Source organism: Perognathus longimembris, chromosome 6 (assembly GCF_023159225.1).
Source record: "Perognathus longimembris pacificus isolate PPM17 chromosome 6, ASM2315922v1, whole genome shotgun sequence".
NCBI classification, from domain to species: Eukaryota; Metazoa; Chordata; class Mammalia; order Rodentia; family Heteromyidae; genus Perognathus; species Perognathus longimembris.
This window is the reverse complement of record NC_063166.1, coordinates 76,976,742-76,994,969: the sequence shown is the minus strand read 5'-3', so window position 1 is coordinate 76,994,969 and position 18,228 is coordinate 76,976,742. Positions and strand designations below refer to the sequence as shown.

Here is an 18,228-nt window from a genome sequence, read left to right as displayed (position 1 = left end):
GTGCTGGGGAATCAAACCCAGGGCTTCATGGATACAAGGCAAGCACACTAGGCCATATTCCCAGCCCTTTCTTTAATTTTTATTTATTTAGTTCCCTTGGTTTTTTTTGTCTGAGACAGGAACTTTAACTCCGTATTGGATGCTTTCACTCATTGCCTGGCACTCTGCCACCTGAGCCACACCTTTAACCTCTGTTATTTATTTCTGCCACTTCTAAGGCTTGAATTCAGGGCCTCACACTCTTGCTTAGCTTTTTTGCTTAAGGCTCTACCATTTGCGCCACACTTCCAAGTCCCAGTCCTTTTTTAGGTATAACTTCATAGCACTTTCTAGAAATCAGTTTGGTAGTATATATCAGATAAAGAATGAAAGTGACCATGCCCTTTGATCCAACAGCCTCCTTTTAATGAGTTTATAATAAAACAGTAATAATAGTCATTATGATTGGGAAGTAGATTTGAAGATTGATTCAGAGTCCTGTGACTAGTTTTAAAAAGATAGTCTTATAGTAAATAAGATAGTCTTCATTTAAATTTTCTCTGCTGATGCCTTGCAGAGCGTTTGAAACGCGAGGAACGGCGTAGAGAAGAGCTTTATCGTCAATATTTTGAGGAAATTCAGAGGCGCTTTGATGCTGAGAGACCTGTGGATTGTTCTGTGATTGTGGTCAACAAGCAGACTAAGTAAGAACCCTTTGCCTAGTTCTAGTAAGGAGAGGCGTCAACACAGAAATTCAGGTTCCTACTTGGGCTGATATTACTCTTACTATAAGGTAGAGTTCTTGGAGCTGTTGGTGACAGAAAACCCAATTCAAATTGGTTTTAGCCTCAAAGGAGAAATTTTCAAGTTTGCTTAACTGGGAAATTGAGGCCACATCCAGTGTGAGACTGTGTCATCAAGACTTGTTTTCTCCTAGTACCTCTGTCTGGCTCCCCTGGTGTTGCCCTCATTCTCATGCAAAAAGCAGAATGGCACTGACCTAGTGTGTGTCATTGTAACTCAGCAAACACACTGGAAAGAGAGCTATTCTTTCCTAGTTGTGCTACTGAACTCCCCTGGTTTACTTTCATCCGTGATCCTGTCATTTTGGCCAGGGGCAAGTCCTGTGCCTATCCCTAGAGCACAGGTAGGCTTGGCCATGTAGAACCAGGTGAGCTGTGAGTGGGAATGGGGGTAGCCATTATCCCAGAAAAGCAGTAGCTCCCCCTTGGTGGGGCACCTGAGATCCCTCATACTTTGAAAGCACGCCTCTACGTTTGTTAGCCAGGAAAGAAGCCTGCTTTCTAACAGGCCTTGGCCTTGCAGAAGTGTGAGGTGACCACGCTAACCAAGCAAGAGTTTGTAGCACTGTTCCCTTCCACCTCTTTACATTCTCTCCTTGAGGTCATAAGGGAGAAGGGGGCAGAGCAGTTTACAGGCTTTGTAGGTGCTATGTTCTCTTACCGAGATGGTCAGTAAATAAATTCATGTGTGTTCTTGTGGTTTGGAGTCATAGAGCTAATTTCAAGGCAGTGACTAGGGAAATAGGTGTTGAGACACCAAGCAGCGGTGGAGTTCACAAACTCTGGCTTGCCTTGTTCAGAGACATGTTATTTTGAATATAGGTAGCCTTTTCTGAGCACATGACAATAGCCTTCATTTTCTGAGCCCTTTGTACTACCCCATGCTAGGGACTTCTATACAAATTATTTTTAATCTTCACAGTAATTATATTCCATGGTATAATGATTGGTACTGGAGCTATAATAGTAATAAGCAGACACACACAGCGCCTTCCACTTTGTAGAACTCAATCTAATGGAGAAGATGACAAAAATAAGTAGGGAAAGAGTCTTAATGAGAAGAGAGTATGGCGATCTGATTTAGATTGGAGGAAATGTCAAGGAAATGACATAGGAGCTGAGTTGTATTGTTCCTATTTGGTTTAAGACAAGAAGTACAGCTGGTAAAAGGAAAGGGACTTGCTTAAAGCTTGACAGCATTGCAAGCAAATATTAAGGCCAAGATCCAAAGCTGTCTTTGTAGCACTGAAGCCAGTGCTTTTTGAGCTGTACTATGCAGTCTCCCAAAGATAGGGAGCCACAAGTATTAATTAGGCAACAGGTTTGTGTTAAGGGAGGACTAACCACTGGACCAGAGAATGAAGATCAAGAAGGTTATTAAATACTGTGCCACTGGAAACGCCTGTGTGAGCTTGGGCAAAGTTCTAGAAGCCTAGAATCCTTGGAGCCTCACGAGTGCATGGACAGTGGGCTAGAGTTTTTCTCCGTGGGAGTGTTTGCAGCTGGCACAGTAGCATAGAGATTGTCGGCCAGGGACTGTTCACCTGTAACCTGTTTGTTCTTACAGAGATTATGCTGAGTCTGTCGGGAGGAAGGTACGAGACCTAGGCATGGTTGTGGACTTGATCTTCCTAAACACAGAAGTGTCACTGTCACAAGCCTTGGAGGATGTTAGCAGGGGAGGGTCTCCCTTTGCTATTGTCATCACCCAGCAACACCAGATTCACCGTTCTTGTACAGTCAACATCATGTTTGGAACTCCACAAGGTATGAAGGCCCAAGTAGGTCAGAATCCTAGAAGTTGTTACTAGCACATTAGTTCTGTACCATATTCATAAGAAGTAGGTTTAGGACAAAACTTGTATATTTCACTAGGAATATGGTAGGGTCCTTCTCTGTGTGCATTCAGAGGTATTCGCATAGTCATTGACTTGTTTCACATCCTCTGTGATGCAGTGCTGGTCCTGCTGGTCACTCGTCCTTAACAGTGTACAGTAAGTATGCTGGGAAAGTAGAACAACTAGTTTTTGTATAAGGTAAGAGTTGTAGCATTTGCTGATTTCTGTGGTGTAAATATTCCCACTGTCCCGTTTAAAGCTACAACATGAAGTCACTGAAGGGAGAGTTGGAAAGCAATGCACACAGTTTGCTCACCTGTGGTATTCAACTCTGGCATGCCTCGGCGCACATCCCACCCTGAACAATGGAATCCTTGTTTTCACAGTCTACTGGCGAGGAGAACAGAGGCGCTGCGAGAATAGGGGGAGGTTCCGAGCTCCTAAGAGGCACAATTTTGAGGACAGGTCCTCCAAAGTAGCTTTTAGTGTTTTGATCCTTGAGCAGTGAGATTCAATCATCTCATACCTTACTCAGTGCTCCTCCAGGCTCCTCCAGCCCAGATATTTCCTTTCACCCCACACCCAAACTTTGGGTGTGCCCATTGTGCCTGGATGTGGCCCTAGAACGCATAGTGATCTCCAGGGAGTTGTTTGCTATGGCTGTATGAGCGCATGCATGGGTCTGGCCAGAAGCCCTTTGACCACTGGTGGGAAAGGGAGTTTTTTGAGGGCCACGGGTGGATTTTAATCTGTGACTTTTGAACTAATGAATTAAAAAACAGTAGGGCAGATCTCTCCCAAGGAGCACAGTGGAGAGCCAGGCTTTGCAGAGGGCTGTTTGCCTCCTGCTGCTGGTCTAGAGACTGCCGGGCCTGCTTCCCGCAGCTGCTCCCCACATGGTCTGTTTGAGTCTGCAGGAGCCTGTCATGTTTCTTTGGTTTTTACTACAAGTCTGTGATCTAGGAATTTCCTCCCAAAGAAACACCTCTGTACAAAGGCTTGAGTGCTCCCCACCAAAGCTTCCAGCTCCCCTCTCAGCTCCTTCCCAGCCCCCTCACACCCACCCCATACGGCCATTGTCACTGCAGTGGCTTTCCTTCCAGTCTGAGGAGGTTAGGAAGGGCTTGGTAGAGGGCAGCATCTGGGCACTCCTATCTCCTGTCATGAGAGGAAATCATTTGTGTCATTTTTCCCACAGAGCATCGCAACATGCCCCTGGCAGATGCCATGGTGCTAGTGGCCAGGAATTATGAGCGCTACAAGAATGAGTGCCGGGAGAAGGAACGGGAAGAGATTGCCAGACAGGCAGCCAAGATGGCTGATGAGGCCATCCTACAGGAAAGAGATCGAGGAGGCCCTGAGGAGGGCGTGCGTGGGGGGCACCCTCCAGCCATCCAGAGCCTCATCAATCTGCTGGCAGATAACAGGTACCTCACTGCCGAAGAGACAGACAAGATCATCAACTACCTGCGAGAGAGAAAGGAGCGGCTTATGAGGAGCAGCACCGACTCTCTGCCTGGTGAGCTACGTGGCAGGGCCGAGGTGAAGTTCTGACTCTGCATTTCTCTAATCCCCAGGCTCTGTTGGGAGGGTGCCAGCCCCAGGACTGTTTGGGTGGGGAAGGGAAGGGAGCCCATCTTTTGGGTTCTCCTAGGGGCCATCCATACTGATACAATTACTGTAATGATAATAACTGTAGATTTGGGTCCTGAATTCTCATCCCTGTATAGTTATTGTGGCAGTGGAGTGGATTAATGTTGCTGGCTCCTTGATAGCCAAGAGGAATGCCCTGATTGATGGATGCCCTTATTTAAAGACAGTTCTCCCAGGGAACCAGGCTGCTTTCTGTAAACAGTCGATGCCATAAAGCAGCCATTTTTGGAAATTGATGTTATTGTCTGTACTGTGTGATTGATGTGACTCTGATTATTGTTCTTCCCTTGGCTACTAGGCCTCCTGCCCTTGGAGGTGCTTTCAACCCGATGCTTCCCTTCTGTCTTCTAGGCCCGATTTCCCGCCAATCACTCGGGGCGACCTCGGGTGCCTCACTGAAGACACAACCAAGCTCCCAACCGCTCCAGAGCGGCCAAGTGCTCCCCTCTGCTACACCCACTCCAGCTGCACCCCCCACCTCCCAGCAAGAGCTTCAGGCCAAAATCCTCAGCCTCTTCAATAGTGGCACCGTTGTGGCCAGCAGCAGCTCTACATCCCCCTCAGTTGTTGCTGGAAACACCCAGAACCAGAATTTTTCCACAGCAGCAAACAGCCAGCCTCAGACAAGATCACAGCCCTCTGGCAGTCAGCCTCCACACATTTTGGGACAGACAGGATCTGCTCGGAACATGGGCCCCCGGCCTGGGGCTCCTTCTCAAGGGCTCTTTGGCCAGCCTTCTAGTCGCCTGCCACCTGCCAGCAACATGGCTAGCCAGAGGCCCGTGTCCTCCACAGGTATTAACTTTGACAATCCAAGTGTACAGAAGGCTCTAGACACTCTGATCCAGAGTGGCCCTGCTCTCTCCCACCTGGTTAGCCAAACTGCAGCACAGGTGGGGAGGCCCCAGGCCCCCATGGGATCTTATCAGAGGCATTACTGAGGCCCCTCGTGGGGGCTGTGCTCCAGGATTCAGCTCCACTACTTCAGTCCCTTGGCCGCCACCCACTTTGTTCTAAGTAGAGTTGTTTGGAGGATGTTCTCTGAGCTCACCAGGTCTACATCAAATGTCAAGTTGCTACCACCTGCTCCCTCTCCTGTCCAAGGTTGCATTGCTTATTACTTACAGAATCCAAATTTATACTGCAATCGGGGGTATATTGTTTTTGGTTATCTGTGGGGTTGCTTGGGCAGTACAGGTGTGTGCACTCAGTTTCTGTGAGTTTCTCCAGTCCCTGTCTGCTGGCTTTGGGAGAGGAAAGGAAGAATCAAGTCCCAGCAGGCTATGTTTGGAATGCTATGTTGGTCACCACCCTCTTTGTTCACTTGGAACCTGCCAAGGCTTTCTCTCCTCGCACACCCAACAGAGCTATGATACCCACATTGGCAAAAGAGTGGTGGTCTCGGCAAGCAAGATGGCGCTGCTCCCCAGGACTCAGACCCACTGCCTGGAGGCTGCAGAGGAGCTCGTCTGTCCATGTCAGGGTGGTGATTGCTTCAAAGTTGTTTGGAGTCTTTGTTTTATTCTTTATGTTTTTGTTTTTTCATTTCTTTGGAGAATCTCCAGAGGACTGAACAGCTCCATTCACCAGCAGTTGGATAGGAGCTGTGCGTCTGGGCCCACCCCCTCCTCCGTAGCCTTCTGTTGGCCCCCGGAGGAGCTGGGCTGAGAAGAAGGCTCTAGGCTTCTGACAATGAACATCCAACATTTCAGTGATTTGAGCTTTTGGCTCAGAACCTCAGGCTTGGGGTTCTTTTTCTTACATGTATTTTGAGCAGGGTAGGGACCATTTTGATGTCAGACTTTGGGTACTTGGACATGTTTGTGATGAAGATGGTGTCCATAACTTTTGAGCCAGAATGAGATTGTTAAAGAGGATGGCTAGTTGCTGCTCTGAATGGAGCCAAAGGAAGCTGCCTGCCCCCGGGACTGCTGTGCGCACTGGAGCCCTGTGGATCCGGCCTTGGAGGCCGTGGCGGGGCGAGGGGAGCTGTGGCCACGCCGAGTCCCTAACCAGTGGCTGGGCAAACAACGGTTTCTAAATTCAAGACCCCCCAATGCAGCAGTTCATGTTCTGACCTGTTTGTGTTATATAGTGGGTTACTCCACCCCCTTTGGAGCCCTTGTGTTATTTTAAAAGAAAGAAATGAAATGATCACTTTTTAATTAAAATGAAAATGTCAGAGCTGTGTTCATCTTTCTTGCCTCGGTGCAAGGTACTTTTCCCAGCCAGTGCCCCTTGTCCTCAGCCTGGGGTCAGCCTCCTTGAGCCTTCGTGTTGACAGCAGAGGCCTGTGGCCCACCGTGGTGCGGGTGGACATGCAGCGTCCCGTGCAGGTCCTCTTCTGAGAAGAGAAGACAATTGTGAGAGCCTTTTCTGGATGAGCTAGGCTGGAACCTTGCTTGTACTCAGTGCTCCCTCCCTGCTTAGCCACTGTATAGGCAGAACCTCAGAGAGCCCTCGAGAGCCTTTACAATAAGGTTGGGGTTAGGAAGCCGTGTTGACAGCAAGGCTGGGCTTCCCAGAGCCTCCCGGGGGATGATGACACATTATGACTTGGCAGCTAGGAAGTGCCTCTGGCCTAGGAGCTGCTCCAAGTCAGGGCTTGGGCCCCGTCGGGGGGGGGGGGGGGGGGAGGCACACACCTGGCAGCAGGGCTTGGAGCTTCTCCTGGAGCCCCTGTGGAGTATCCAAATACACCTCAGGCCATGAAGGGTATAATAAAATTATTTTTATTGCATTTTGTGCAGACGGGAGTCTAAAAAATTAATACAGTAAAAGCCTCAAAGCATTAAATGGGAGCATTCAACAATAAAGGAAAGAAGTGAGCCTCTCCTTTTCATATTGGCACAAAGAACACAAGATCAATACTGAGGCAGGATGCGGAATACTGAAACACTGAAAATTAAAGGCAGGCCTAATAATAGTAATAATTGTAATAAATACTCTTGATTTGGCTTGCAATCTCCTATTTACAAGGGTTTTCAACTTCGTTGCATTGCCCTGCACATAGATCATCTAAAACAAAAGCAACACTATCACTACAAGGCTATTGAAATATTGCACTCAGAATAAAAGTCACTTGGATGGACATGAAACATCTAGCTACAGTGATTATTAGAAAGATAATTTGATGAGTGACGTGATAACATTCATAACAAATATTGCACATGTAGCACAGAGAACTTGGGTGTTTGTGGGATGTTGGTTTCATCAACAGAAACTGCTCTTGCCAGCCAGACAGTCTGGGCCCAGATAGTGCAACTTTGGTACCCTAATTGGTGTTGATAGAGCTCCCTCCCTTTTGCCCAGCCCACCGCTTCAGCCTAGAAGGCAGGCCTCCTGGTTCTCCAAGGGAGGTCTTAAAGGATGCAGGAGGCTGACAGTCACTTCCGACGTTGCATCAGTCTAGACTGGTCAGGTCTTGGGCCAGCGCTGAGCCGCAGACCTTCACGCCTGCCTGGCCACACCTGACCAGTCTAGGTGGCGGTGCAGCGCCCTGCCTTGGGCTCAAAGGAAAGAAGGTGGTGAGGTCAGGAGCAGACTGTGGCCCCAGCTCTGGAAAGTGGGCAGGATGTCTAACTAGGTGCGTGGGTCAGGGCCCTGGGGCTGGAGGTACTGTACCCAGTCCCAGAAGGCGCTGGAACGAGCATGCAGCGCCTGTCCCCCTCGGTAACCGTGCCCTGGGGGAAGGGGACAGGCCAAAAGCCGCCTCTAGGCTGGGCAGAAGACGCCTCCACAGGCCCGCGGGCGGCGCGGAAGCATCAAGCACTCGAGTTGGCCGGAGCCAAAGGCCTTGGGTCCTAGGTCAGATGAGGGTGGAGCCGCGCTGAGAACCGAGCGCCGGGACTGCAGTCTCCCCCGGCCCGGTGCCTGGGAGCCGGCGCCGGCGGTCCAGGCTCGGCCCCACCACACCAGACGAGCTGCAGCCGGGGGCCTAGGCCGGGGCTTGCGGGGGGAGTCGAGGGGCGGTGCGGGGGGGCCTCCGGACGGGGGAGGCCCTGACACCAGACTTGCCCCCTCTCCCCCTGCGGTCCAGGGGGCGCCCTGGGCAGAGGGCGCCCTCCAGCTCCGCAATCTCAGTCTTTGGCGAGGAGCCGCGGGGTAGGGGGAGCCGGCGACCGGCCACCCGTGGAGCGACGCCGGCTCCCCCGCGAAGGCACCAGGGCGGGGCTTCCTCGGGGCCGCGGGCGGCTCTCGGTCCCCCGCCCCTCCCCGGGCCCCAGCCGGGCTCCCTCATCTCCCCTCGTCCCCCCACCCCCCTTGCCTCCGCCAGGAGCTGGGGGGAGAGGGAGGGAAGCCGAGGGCGCGCCGGGGACGAGGAGGAGCGCCTGCGAGCGGGCCGGGGGACGGCCGGCTCGGGACCCCCGCTTCCCGGGGCCTCCGCCGCCCGGGCGAGAAGGGTGGAGTCCGTTGCGCCTCTGGTTACATAAACATGGGGGGCGTTAAAAACACACGCGATGTCTCCTGTACACTATGTACAGGCCCCGTCGGGCTGCGCCCGCACCCGAGCGCCGAGGGGCGCAGCCGGCGGAGGGTGGGGGGCGCCGGGAGCGGGGCCGCGGGCCGGGGGCCAGGGCCGCGTGGACGGCGCGGGGTCCGGCGGGGCCCCAGCTCCTCTCCGCGCCTCCCCCGCCCCGACCTTTATTGCAACGTCTCCTGCTGCGGGCCGAGGCCGGGCTTAGAAAAAAAGGGCGGCGCGCAGCCTGGGCCCCGCAGACCCGCGGGCCGCGCTGGGGGCTCGATCCGCGTCAGCCCCGACGGGCGCGGCCGGCCTCCGGGCTCCCGGCAGCGGCGGGGAAAGGGACGAGGGCACGGGCACGGGGGTCTGTATGTAAACGGTGACAGCGGCGGGGGGCGCGGCGAGGGCTCCGGGGCCGCGGGCGGGCGCGCTCGCCCGGGGGGGAGGGGGCAGGTCCTGGCCCTCAGGAGTAGATGGTGATGACCTCGCGGCCGCCGCCGCGGACCAGCATCACCCGGTCCAGGTGCTCGGTGAGGACCTCGAGGAACTCCATGTCTGCGCGCCGGTCAAGGACCCACAACCGACGACCCGCCCGGTCCTCCCGCGGGAGGGGTGGCGCGCGCCCCGGGCCCTGTCCGCGGTGCTGATCCTGGCGCAGGCCCTCCCTCGCCCACCCCTCCCGGCTCCCCCGACGGACGCCTCCCCCCCTTCCCCATCTCGGAGCCAGGATACAGTTTTCGTCGCCATTGCGGTTGCGGGGAGGCCCGGGCATGTTGAGCAGCACGAGCTTGGCGTCCCGGGATTTCTCCACGATGACCTCGTTCAGCCGCACGGCCGTGTGCATGCGCCGCACGTTCGACTGGTTCCTGAGGGAGGGCGGGGGGGGGGGGGGGCAAGGCCGCAGGGCGGCGCGTGAGCCCTGGGAACGAGGGCCGGGACCTCCAACCCCCCTCACAGCCCGCGCCGCGCGGCTGGGGCCCGGCCGGAGCCCTGGACGGCCCCGGACCGCCGACCCCCATCCTTCCCAAGCCTATCCGGAGACCCCAGAAGTCAGACCCTTGGAGGTTCATGGGAGCAGAGACCAGGAAGAGAGAAAATTAAAAGAAAATTCTGAGACACTTACAAGTTCTCCCATTCCCTTCAGGAAACACAAGAGAAGCAGAGAGAAAGGGGGGGAGGGGGGAAGGCGGATCAGAAAAAGAGGCTGGGTCATGAGCCATCTCCCTGCACCCTAGGCGACCCCCACCCTGCCTCCCGCAACCCAGCGCCTTCACCTCTCCACCTGCCCGCCCCCAGCACGAGTCCCCCACCCTCAGCCCTCGGGCCCAGCCCCCAAGTCTCCAGAGCTCGGCTCCGGTTCTCTAAGGACCCATTCTGGTCGCTGGTTCTGCCAAGGTGAGCCTCACCCTCCAGGCTTGCCCCCACCCAGCCCTTCACCCCCAGGCCGGCCCGTACGGCTTCATGCTGAAGAAGTCCTTGATGCCCTCGGAGGAGACAGGACTGGGACCTTTATTCTTCTCTGCTACCGACTTGTCCTTGGTCCAGGTGAGATGCACTTTCTCCGGATCCGTCTCCCCCTCCCCCTCGGGCTCCTCCCCTGGGGAGGGTGAACTGCTCGGGCAGCTGGGAGCACTCTGGTCGTGGATCAGTTGCACCTGAGGGATGAATGAAGGGCCGGCAGGAGACGCCTATGGTGGGCCCAAAGTTCAGCTCCCAGCACCTGAGGCCAAACCACCCCAGCCGCACACCTCTTCCTCCGGCTTCTCCTGGCTGTCTCCAGCCGTCTCTTCTGGAACGTTGAGGCGGAGCCGAGTGTTGGCTGGATTCTTCCTCCGGATCGAGCCGCGAGACTCATCTGTGATGCTCTGGATCTAAGGAGTGACAGCAGTTGGTGCCAAGTCTGCCGGGAGTCCACACCCATGCCCCCTGTCGAGAGCTACCGCCAGGTCAGCCAGGATGTACACATTCCAGAAATGGAAGGTGGTTAAAGACGGTACCAAATAGCTACCGCACCTCGGACCCCAGCACTCCTCTCCAAATGCCCGGACCTCCATGCAGGCAACAAGCAGGGGGTTGGCACCTGGCCCGGCAAGGCTCATACAGCCCTGTGGTCATGGTGCTATACCAGAACTATGACCAGTTCTGGCTGGTCAGATTTCTTTCTTGTCGTTTTGGTTTGGTTTGGTTTTTTGCCAGTCCTGGGGCTTGAACTCAGGGCCTGAGCACTGTCCCTGGCTTCTTTTTGCTCAAGGCTAGCATTCTGCCACTTGAGCCATAGTGCCACTTCTGGCCATTTTCTATATATGTGGTGCTGGGGAATTGAACCCAGGGCTTCATGTATACGAGGCGAGCTCTCTACCACTAGGCCATATTCCCAGCTCCTCTTGTCACTTTTTTTGGTCCTTTTTTTTTTTCTTATTTGGCAGTACTATGGATTCGAACTCAATCTTATGCCTGAGCCATACCCTTTGGGCCCTTTCTCACTTTTGTTCTTCTTGGATACATCTTGCTCATGGTTTGCCCCCGAACCCCAGTCCTCTGACCCTCCTCCCGCGTAGCTGGGATGACAGTGTGAACTCATCTCCCTGGGATCGCATGCCACTCGCTCCTTACCATTTCGACTAAGCCTGAGATTAACACCCCATCTGCAGGGAGACCACCCTTCCCTGGCTCAAAGGGGCCCCTGACACTTAGCTCCCCGAGAGCCCATCAGCCACATTCTGAGAAATAGATATCCACGCTTGGGATAAAACCCACACCCATAGCATCTACCCCCTCACTCCCCAAGCACCCCACTCCTGGCGCTCCTCTGTCCCCAAGCCTGGAGCGCCATCATGCATTTCCCCCAAGGGCTCCACTCCCTGGGGTAGATCATTCATTCATCCACACCCCAGGGGACCAGTGCCTGACACCAGAAAGAGCTCACTCCACAGGAAGCGCATCGCCATTAGCCCTGAAAGCCCCTCCGTCACCCCCCAGGAGGCCTGCCCCTAACTCCTACCCCTCAGCTATGACTTTATCCATCTGTTACTCGCCCTCTGAGACCATCCCATGAGCCCTTGTCTCCCACACTGGCAGCCCACACCCGTGGGGACTCATCACCCACACATATTTAGCATCCACGGTTCTCTCTTGGGCCCCAGAGGTCACAGAGGGTAGAATCTGTGGCGTGTGCCAAGGTCTCTCTGGCATGGGTAGGGGGCTTGGCAGGGGCCATGGTTGTGTGCACTAACACGGCCGGATGCCCCGTTCCACGGGAGGTGGGGGTTAAGGTCTATGTAAGGAGGCGCTAACAGTGCTGATGGGCAGGGTGCCGGGCTTGAGCTGCCCGGTGCCTGTGCAGACCCCAAGCTGACAGTAGCCATGCCAGGGCGGCCTCACCTCCCGCTCCCGCTCGTTCTTGGTCAAGTGCATCTGCTTGAGGATCTGGGAACGCTGCTCCATCACCAGGGTCTTCTCATAGGTGTATGCTGAAATGTCGCTCTCGTGCTGTGGGGAGGTGGGGTGGGGTGAAAGGAGGGAGGGAAGAGGCGAGGGAGGACAGCATGAGCTCAGGTGGGTGGCGGGACCTCCCTCATGCCTGCCTGTGCCCTGACATCTCCAAGGTTGGCGGGGTAGAAAGCAAGGATGAAATAGCGAGGGCATCGGCCTGGGGACGCAGCCACTTCATTCCCTGATCACCCCAACGAGGATCAGGGGCGTGAATGATGAAGAACTGAATGAGTGCATTCATTACCCCAGTGACTAAAGAGGAAAGGCTTTTCAAAAAGAACAAAAGGATGAATGAACATGTACCCGGGTGAATGAAGCAGTGGGTGAATGAATACATCCATGAACATACAGGCAGGTTACTGAACACACAGAGGGCCAGGCGGATAGAGAGTTAACGGAAGGAGATCAATGGATTGCAAATCCCAGAGCCAGCCCGTCTGGGTTTAAATCCTGGCTTACTTACCACTTACTGTGTGCTGAAGGGCCAGTTACTTAACCTCTCTGTACCTTAACATTGTAATCTATAAACAGAAATCCTGGTAATTATATCTGTCCCATTGTTGGTTGTGTAAATCAGTATTTATCAGGAACATGGGACAGTACCTGGTGTCTTTTTAGACATGGCTATTGTGTTTTCTTTTTCATGCACAGTTTCAAACTGCTATTCTTGTTGTTGAAGTTGTTGTTTTGTGCCAGGAACTGGGGCTTGAACCCAGGGCCTGGTTTCTGTCATTTGCCTTTTTTGCTCAGGGCTGGTGTTCTACCACTTGAGCTACACTTCCACGCCCAGCTTTTCACTGGTTAACTGGAGATGAGAGTCTCATGGACTTTTCTGCCTATGCTGGCTTTGAATTGCAGTCCTCAGATCTCAGCCTCCTGAGTAGCTGAGATTATAGGCATGAGCTATTGGTGCCAAGCGTCATACAAGTATTCTTATGAAAAAGAACAGGTTGAGTGGATGAAGATGTGAGAGGTGGTTGGGGTCAGGGAGCTGGGTGTTGGGCCCCAACATGGGGCTGGGGCCAGGAGGAAAAACTTCAAGGGAACAGTTGTTGGGGAGGGGGTGCTCACCATCTCCACCACCTCCACCTCGGCAGTAATACGTAAGTGGTACAGAAATGTGGTCAAGTCCTTCTTCATCTGGATGCTGTTGTCGTCCATCTGCGCCACGGTGAAGATTCGCATCTTGCACTTCCGCCACACCTACAAGGGTTGAAGGAGACCCAGGAAGGCTGAGCCCAAGGCAATGATGAGACCCTTGGCGGGTGAAATCAGTGCCTCCCACCTGTCATCCTAGCTACTAGAGGGCTGAGATGTGAGGATCGTGGTTCAAAGGCAGCCCAGGCGGGAAAGCCTGTTAGATTCTTATCTCCAATTAACTACCAAAAAAAGCCAAAGTGGGGGGCTGGGAATATGGCCTAGTGGTAAAGTGCTCGCCTCGTATACATGAAGCCCTAGGTTTGATTCCTCAGCACCACATACATAGAAAAAAGCCGGAAGTGGCGCTGTGGCTCAAGAGGTAGAGTGCTAGCCTTGAGCAAAAAGAAGCCAAGGACAGTGCTCAGGCCCTGGGTCCAAGGCCCAGGACTGGCCAAACAAAAACAAAAACAAATAAACAAAAAAAAAGCCAAAGTGGAGTTGGGGCTCAAGTGGTAGAGCACCAGCCTTGAAAGAAAAAGCTGAACAGTACCCAGGGGCCCTGAGTTCAAGCCCCAGTACCACTGAAAACAAGAAACACCTCAGGCAAAGGAGCCTGTCCCCTTCCACAGGCCCCTCCCACATACTCACCGACCTGAACCCCCCCACAAGGACTCCCTTGCCCAGGCCTGAGGGTCCCCCTATTAAAGTGGCGCGTCTATTTGCTCGGGGTGACCATTGCTCTGTACTTGCGATGCACCTCTCAGGTTAACGCAGCAGCTCCTGACCTCCGGGATGAAGGAGGCGCTCAGAGCTCAGAGCTCTGGCCCCAGCCCTGACCCCGCTCCCAGGCCCGCGCAGGCGCGCTGGAGCAGGCAGGTGCGCGCAGGCGCAGTGGCGCGGGGCTCCCACCTTGTGGTGGCGCAGCAGGAAGGGCAGCAGCATGAGCATGCCGCCGTCGTGCACGATCCACCAGACGTCGATGCTGCCCTCCGAGAAGCGCTCCGGGTTCCCGGGGAACATGGACACGTTCTTGGTGACCAGCAGGGCCAGGTGGCCAGCTGTGGTTTCCCGGACCAGTTCTGGGGAGGTCAAGGAGGTAGAGAGAGGAGGGTGACTCCGGGTCCCCACCCCACCCCGGCCTAGGCCTTGGGCTGAGCCGTCAGCATTCGCCCTGTTCACCTCAAGTAGCCGTTGTTTGGATGTAGAAAAGCCTATCCGCCTCTCTGAGCCTCAGTTTCCCGCCTGTCAAATGGCAATAACCCCACCTGGCTATTGGCTGCCAGGAGCCCACCATGTGTGGGCTCGCTGGATCCTTCCTTAAAGGAGACACAATGGCTTGGCGTTACCGACGCCACCTCTTGTCTGTGTGATCCAGACAGGTCCCTTCATTTCTCGGTGCCCGTGTGGCTCTGATAAAATGGAGATCCCAGTGCCTGGCTCTCAGACGACTAATGGGGAAATTAGAGAACGCCTCGACTTGTCTGGCGTGCAGAAGCCATTCTGCCAATGTCTGTCGCACTGCTGTTCTGTGTGGAATACTACTGTCAGAGAATCTGGTGGCCCGCCCGAGGGGGGCACAGCCACTGCTGCTGAGATGGACCAGTGCGGAGACCCCGACCCCTGACTCTCAAGCTGTGTCTCCCCCATGCTCCGCCCACCACCACCACCACCCCCAGGGCCATGCTGGGGGGGTTCCATGCTGGAACCAAGACTGTCCCGTTCACAGCTGACTCCCAGCGCCAGGCACCCGTGGCCGGCTTTGATGGCCTCTTGGGCTCACGCTGAATCCACTCATGTGCTGGGCTTGGGGAAGTCCTCAGGCCCCAAGAAGCCCACGGCCAGCCCACTCCCTCCCCAGCCCACGGGGATTTACCAATGAAGTTTCTCCAGGTCTGATGGTCTTCCTTCTGCCGCCAGTTGCGGGGCCAGCCAACCAGCACCGTGTTGTGCTGCAGTCCCCCGAGCCCCCCGGACTGGATGAGGTGGGACACGCCATCACGCAGGTTGGAGGAGATGACCACCTGGCAGAAACCCTTCACCTTCTCTGCCTCCATCAAACGCCGGATAGACTGGGGAGTGGTGGCGGGGGGGGGGGGGCGCGGAACAGGACCAGCCTCAGCCTCCTGCCAGTGCACTGTGTCCCTAGCAGCCAACTTCCCTCCACGCACCCCTATCTTCCTGAAGCTCAGCTCTGGCATGATGCAGGTCTCCCCATCACCTGGATCCCCGTGACTGCCCCCTCCCTTCCCTCAACCCTGCTGTGGCTCACGGAGCCCCCCCCCCCACCTGCTGCACCTGCTGTTCGTTACATCCTGCCTCGTCCCACCCAAATGCCACCAGCCTCCCGTTCACTCACATGAGAATTCAACTGGGTTTCTCTGCATGGCCAGACAATTGAACCATTTTTTTTTTTTATGAGCCATTACTGGGGCTTGAATTTGAGGCCTGGGTGCTGTCCCTTAACTCAAGGCTAATGCTCTTCCATTTGAGCCACAGCTCCATTTCTGGCTTTTTGCTGGTGAAATGGAGATAAGAGGCTCATGGCACTTTCCTGCCTGGGTTGGCTTTGAACCACAATCCTGACATCTTCGCCTCTTGACTAATTAGGATTACAGGTGTAAGTCACCCGCACTTGACCAAAACCATTTTATGTTAACAATAATGATAAACTCTTTAAGGACATGTTTAGTCTATACTAGGAGAAAAGTGTTTTTCCTTATTCCCATTTCATCAGTGAGGAAATTGAGGTTTAAAGACAAATTAAGACTTGCTGAAGGACACGTGGCTGTTATTGCAGGGGTTCTGGTCCAGGAAGTCTCATCCACCCCTAACTCTCTCAACCAGGGCCTTGATGTCAAACAGAGAGAGGTTAATTCCCATCTCCGCCACCTCCTGGCTGTGACCTTGATCAGGTCATCTAATCTCTATCCTTATCTGTCAAATGGGGGTCACGACAGCCACCCCACTTAGGAACAGGGAGAACGATAGGACACAGCGCATTCGAGGACTTGCCACGCCGTCTGGCATGTTGCGACACTAAACCATTGCACGGCCCCACTGATGCGAGCCCACCTCAGCTCTCAGCAACAGCCAACAGCAGCGAGGCCTTCTGCAAACCCTCCGTCCTCTCCATCGGTGGCTGCCTTGGGGACTGGCACTGAAGCTTGAACTCAGGGCCTCACATCCTCCCTTAGTGTTTTCACTCAAGACTGGCACTCTACCACTTGAGCTCCAGCTCCAGCTCCAGTCTCCCAGACCTTCCTGCCTGACCTGGCTTCAGACTGAGCTCCTCAGATCTCAACCTCCTGAGTAGTTAGGATTACAGGTGTGTGCCATTCGTGCCCAGCTGGCACTTGCTCATAAACATCTCTCTCTCCCTGGTGCCTCACCCAGTGCCTGGACCACACTCGGTCACTGCATGTCGAGTTATACTGACCAGTCGGGGGCCTGCATCTCTGGGCCCTGACAGATTGGTGTGAACAGCTCAGTGAGGCAGAAGCAGCAACTGTCACAAGCCATTAGAGGTGCCCCCCCGTCTCCCTCGGTCTCCCTCAGGCCTTCTCTTCTCTTTCTACTCCTAGTCACACCCCTGAAGGGAGAAAGGCCTGAGCGGCAGGCCGGAACCCACCAGGTTCCAAAGACCCCTCGGTGTTCTGTATGCAGACACCGGCTGCCCGGGCCCACAGTGGCCTGGACCCAGTGGATGGAGACAAGAGTAGGGGACATGGAGCCAGGGACCTGGCTCTTCCATCTCAATGGTGCAAGGAAGGAAAGTATAGACAGGCAAAGACTTTCCCTGGGTGTCCTGGCCTCCCCCAAGCTGCCAGGGTCCTGCTCACCTCCTCGGCCCTCTGGGCCTGGGGGTGGTTGTCCAGAAAGGTGCCCTCCAGGACGGAGCCCACGATGGTCAGGCCCTTCCCGGCCTTGAGCTGGGAGGTCAGGGAGAGCAGCTGCGGGTGCACCACATTCTGGTCCTGGTCCACGCGCACCAGCACCAACAGCTGGGGCCTGAAGAGGGGGAAGTCGTGTGACCCACAACCGGCCGCCCACAACACACCCATCACCGGTTCACCTGACCACTGTGCCCTGTGTCCCGGCCACCTGTGCCCAACCCCCACCCAAATACCTGAACATCCTGCCTCCATTTTCCCCGAGCCACAAGCCATGTATCCATCCACCCTCCCCCACCATCTCTCCATCCACCACGCTCATCTGTCTATCCATTCAGCCACCCACTCACCCATTTTGTCCTTCCATCATTCACTCACATCCTTATTAATTTACCTCCAGTGTGTTATTCTCTCAATCACCCACACACCCACCACCAACCATGCATTCACGCCTTCATCTACCCCAGCTAGCTACCCTCCCATCCACATATACACTTACACATCCTTCCATAGTATTCACTTACCCAACACCGTCCTCCAACCCCTCCCTCAATCTAATAACCTTCTCCAAGAACACTCTCCAGGCTAGCCCCTGTGCTGATTATTTGGGAATTGGAGCCCATAACGCAAAGCCCAATGTCTGGAAGTCCCAGTTTGGCCAACATCAGGACAGGCAGCCAGGTCCTAGGTAAAATCCAGAGTTCCGCCATTCTCTTGGCAAGATGGAACCTGGGGGGATGGATGGAGTTCTGGGCATGGAGGACCGAGCAGAGCAGCCAGTGGGGAAGTATCGGGTAAGGTAGCAGAGAAAAATTCTGGTCCTCTCTGGCCTCTGATCTTCAGGTAAACAAAATGGAGCGATGGGTCTAGAATCTCTGAGGAGAAAGACACCTCCCCGCCCAATTCTACATGTTCTGATATGTCTCTGTGGCTGGTGGAACCTTTTGCACAGATCTGTGTGCTCACTACAT

At 54.6% G+C, this 18,228-nt stretch overlaps 2 protein-coding genes across 7 annotated transcripts in view; one reads left to right on the top strand and one right to left on the bottom strand.

Moving 5' to 3' along the window:
• Positions 1-6,455, top strand: part of Ncoa5 (nuclear receptor coactivator 5) — a 38,472-nt gene extending 32,017 nt beyond the window's left edge. For 2 of the 4 annotated variants that reach the window (XM_048349535.1, XM_048349536.1), the window contains exons 5-8: positions 557-683; positions 2,350-2,549; positions 3,819-4,139; positions 4,625-6,455. In XM_048349535.1, the coding sequence (XP_048205492.1) occupies positions 557-683; positions 2,350-2,549; positions 3,819-4,139; positions 4,625-5,214 (1,238 nt within the window). In that variant the 3' untranslated portion in view covers positions 5,215-6,455. Of the gene's footprint in view, positions 1-556; positions 684-2,349; positions 2,550-3,818; positions 4,163-4,624 lie in introns of all 4 variants that reach the window. The other 2 variants (XM_048349537.1, XM_048349538.1) reach the window with 1 other exon arrangement.
• A 2,477-nt stretch (positions 6,456-8,932) lies between these two features.
• Positions 8,933-18,228, bottom strand: part of Slc12a5 (solute carrier family 12 member 5) — a 39,388-nt gene continuing 30,092 nt past the window's right edge. Inside the window, exons 17-26 of one of the 3 annotated variants that reach the window (XM_048349534.1) lie at positions 17,207-17,375; positions 15,241-15,436; positions 14,277-14,446; positions 13,299-13,430; positions 12,117-12,224; positions 10,484-10,606; positions 10,191-10,390; positions 9,859-9,873; positions 9,468-9,601; positions 8,933-9,290 (exon numbers count right to left, since the gene is read on the bottom strand). In XM_048349534.1, the coding sequence (XP_048205491.1) occupies positions 9,199-9,290; positions 9,468-9,601; positions 9,859-9,873; positions 10,191-10,390; positions 10,484-10,606; positions 12,117-12,224; positions 13,299-13,430; positions 14,277-14,446; positions 15,241-15,436; positions 17,207-17,375 (1,339 nt within the window). In that variant the 3' untranslated portion in view covers positions 8,933-9,198. The remainder of the gene's footprint in view (positions 9,291-9,467; positions 9,602-9,858; positions 9,874-10,190; positions 10,391-10,483; positions 10,607-12,116; positions 12,225-13,298; positions 13,431-14,276; positions 14,447-15,240; positions 15,437-17,206; positions 17,376-18,228) is intronic. The other 2 variants (XM_048349532.1, XM_048349533.1) reach the window with 2 other exon arrangements.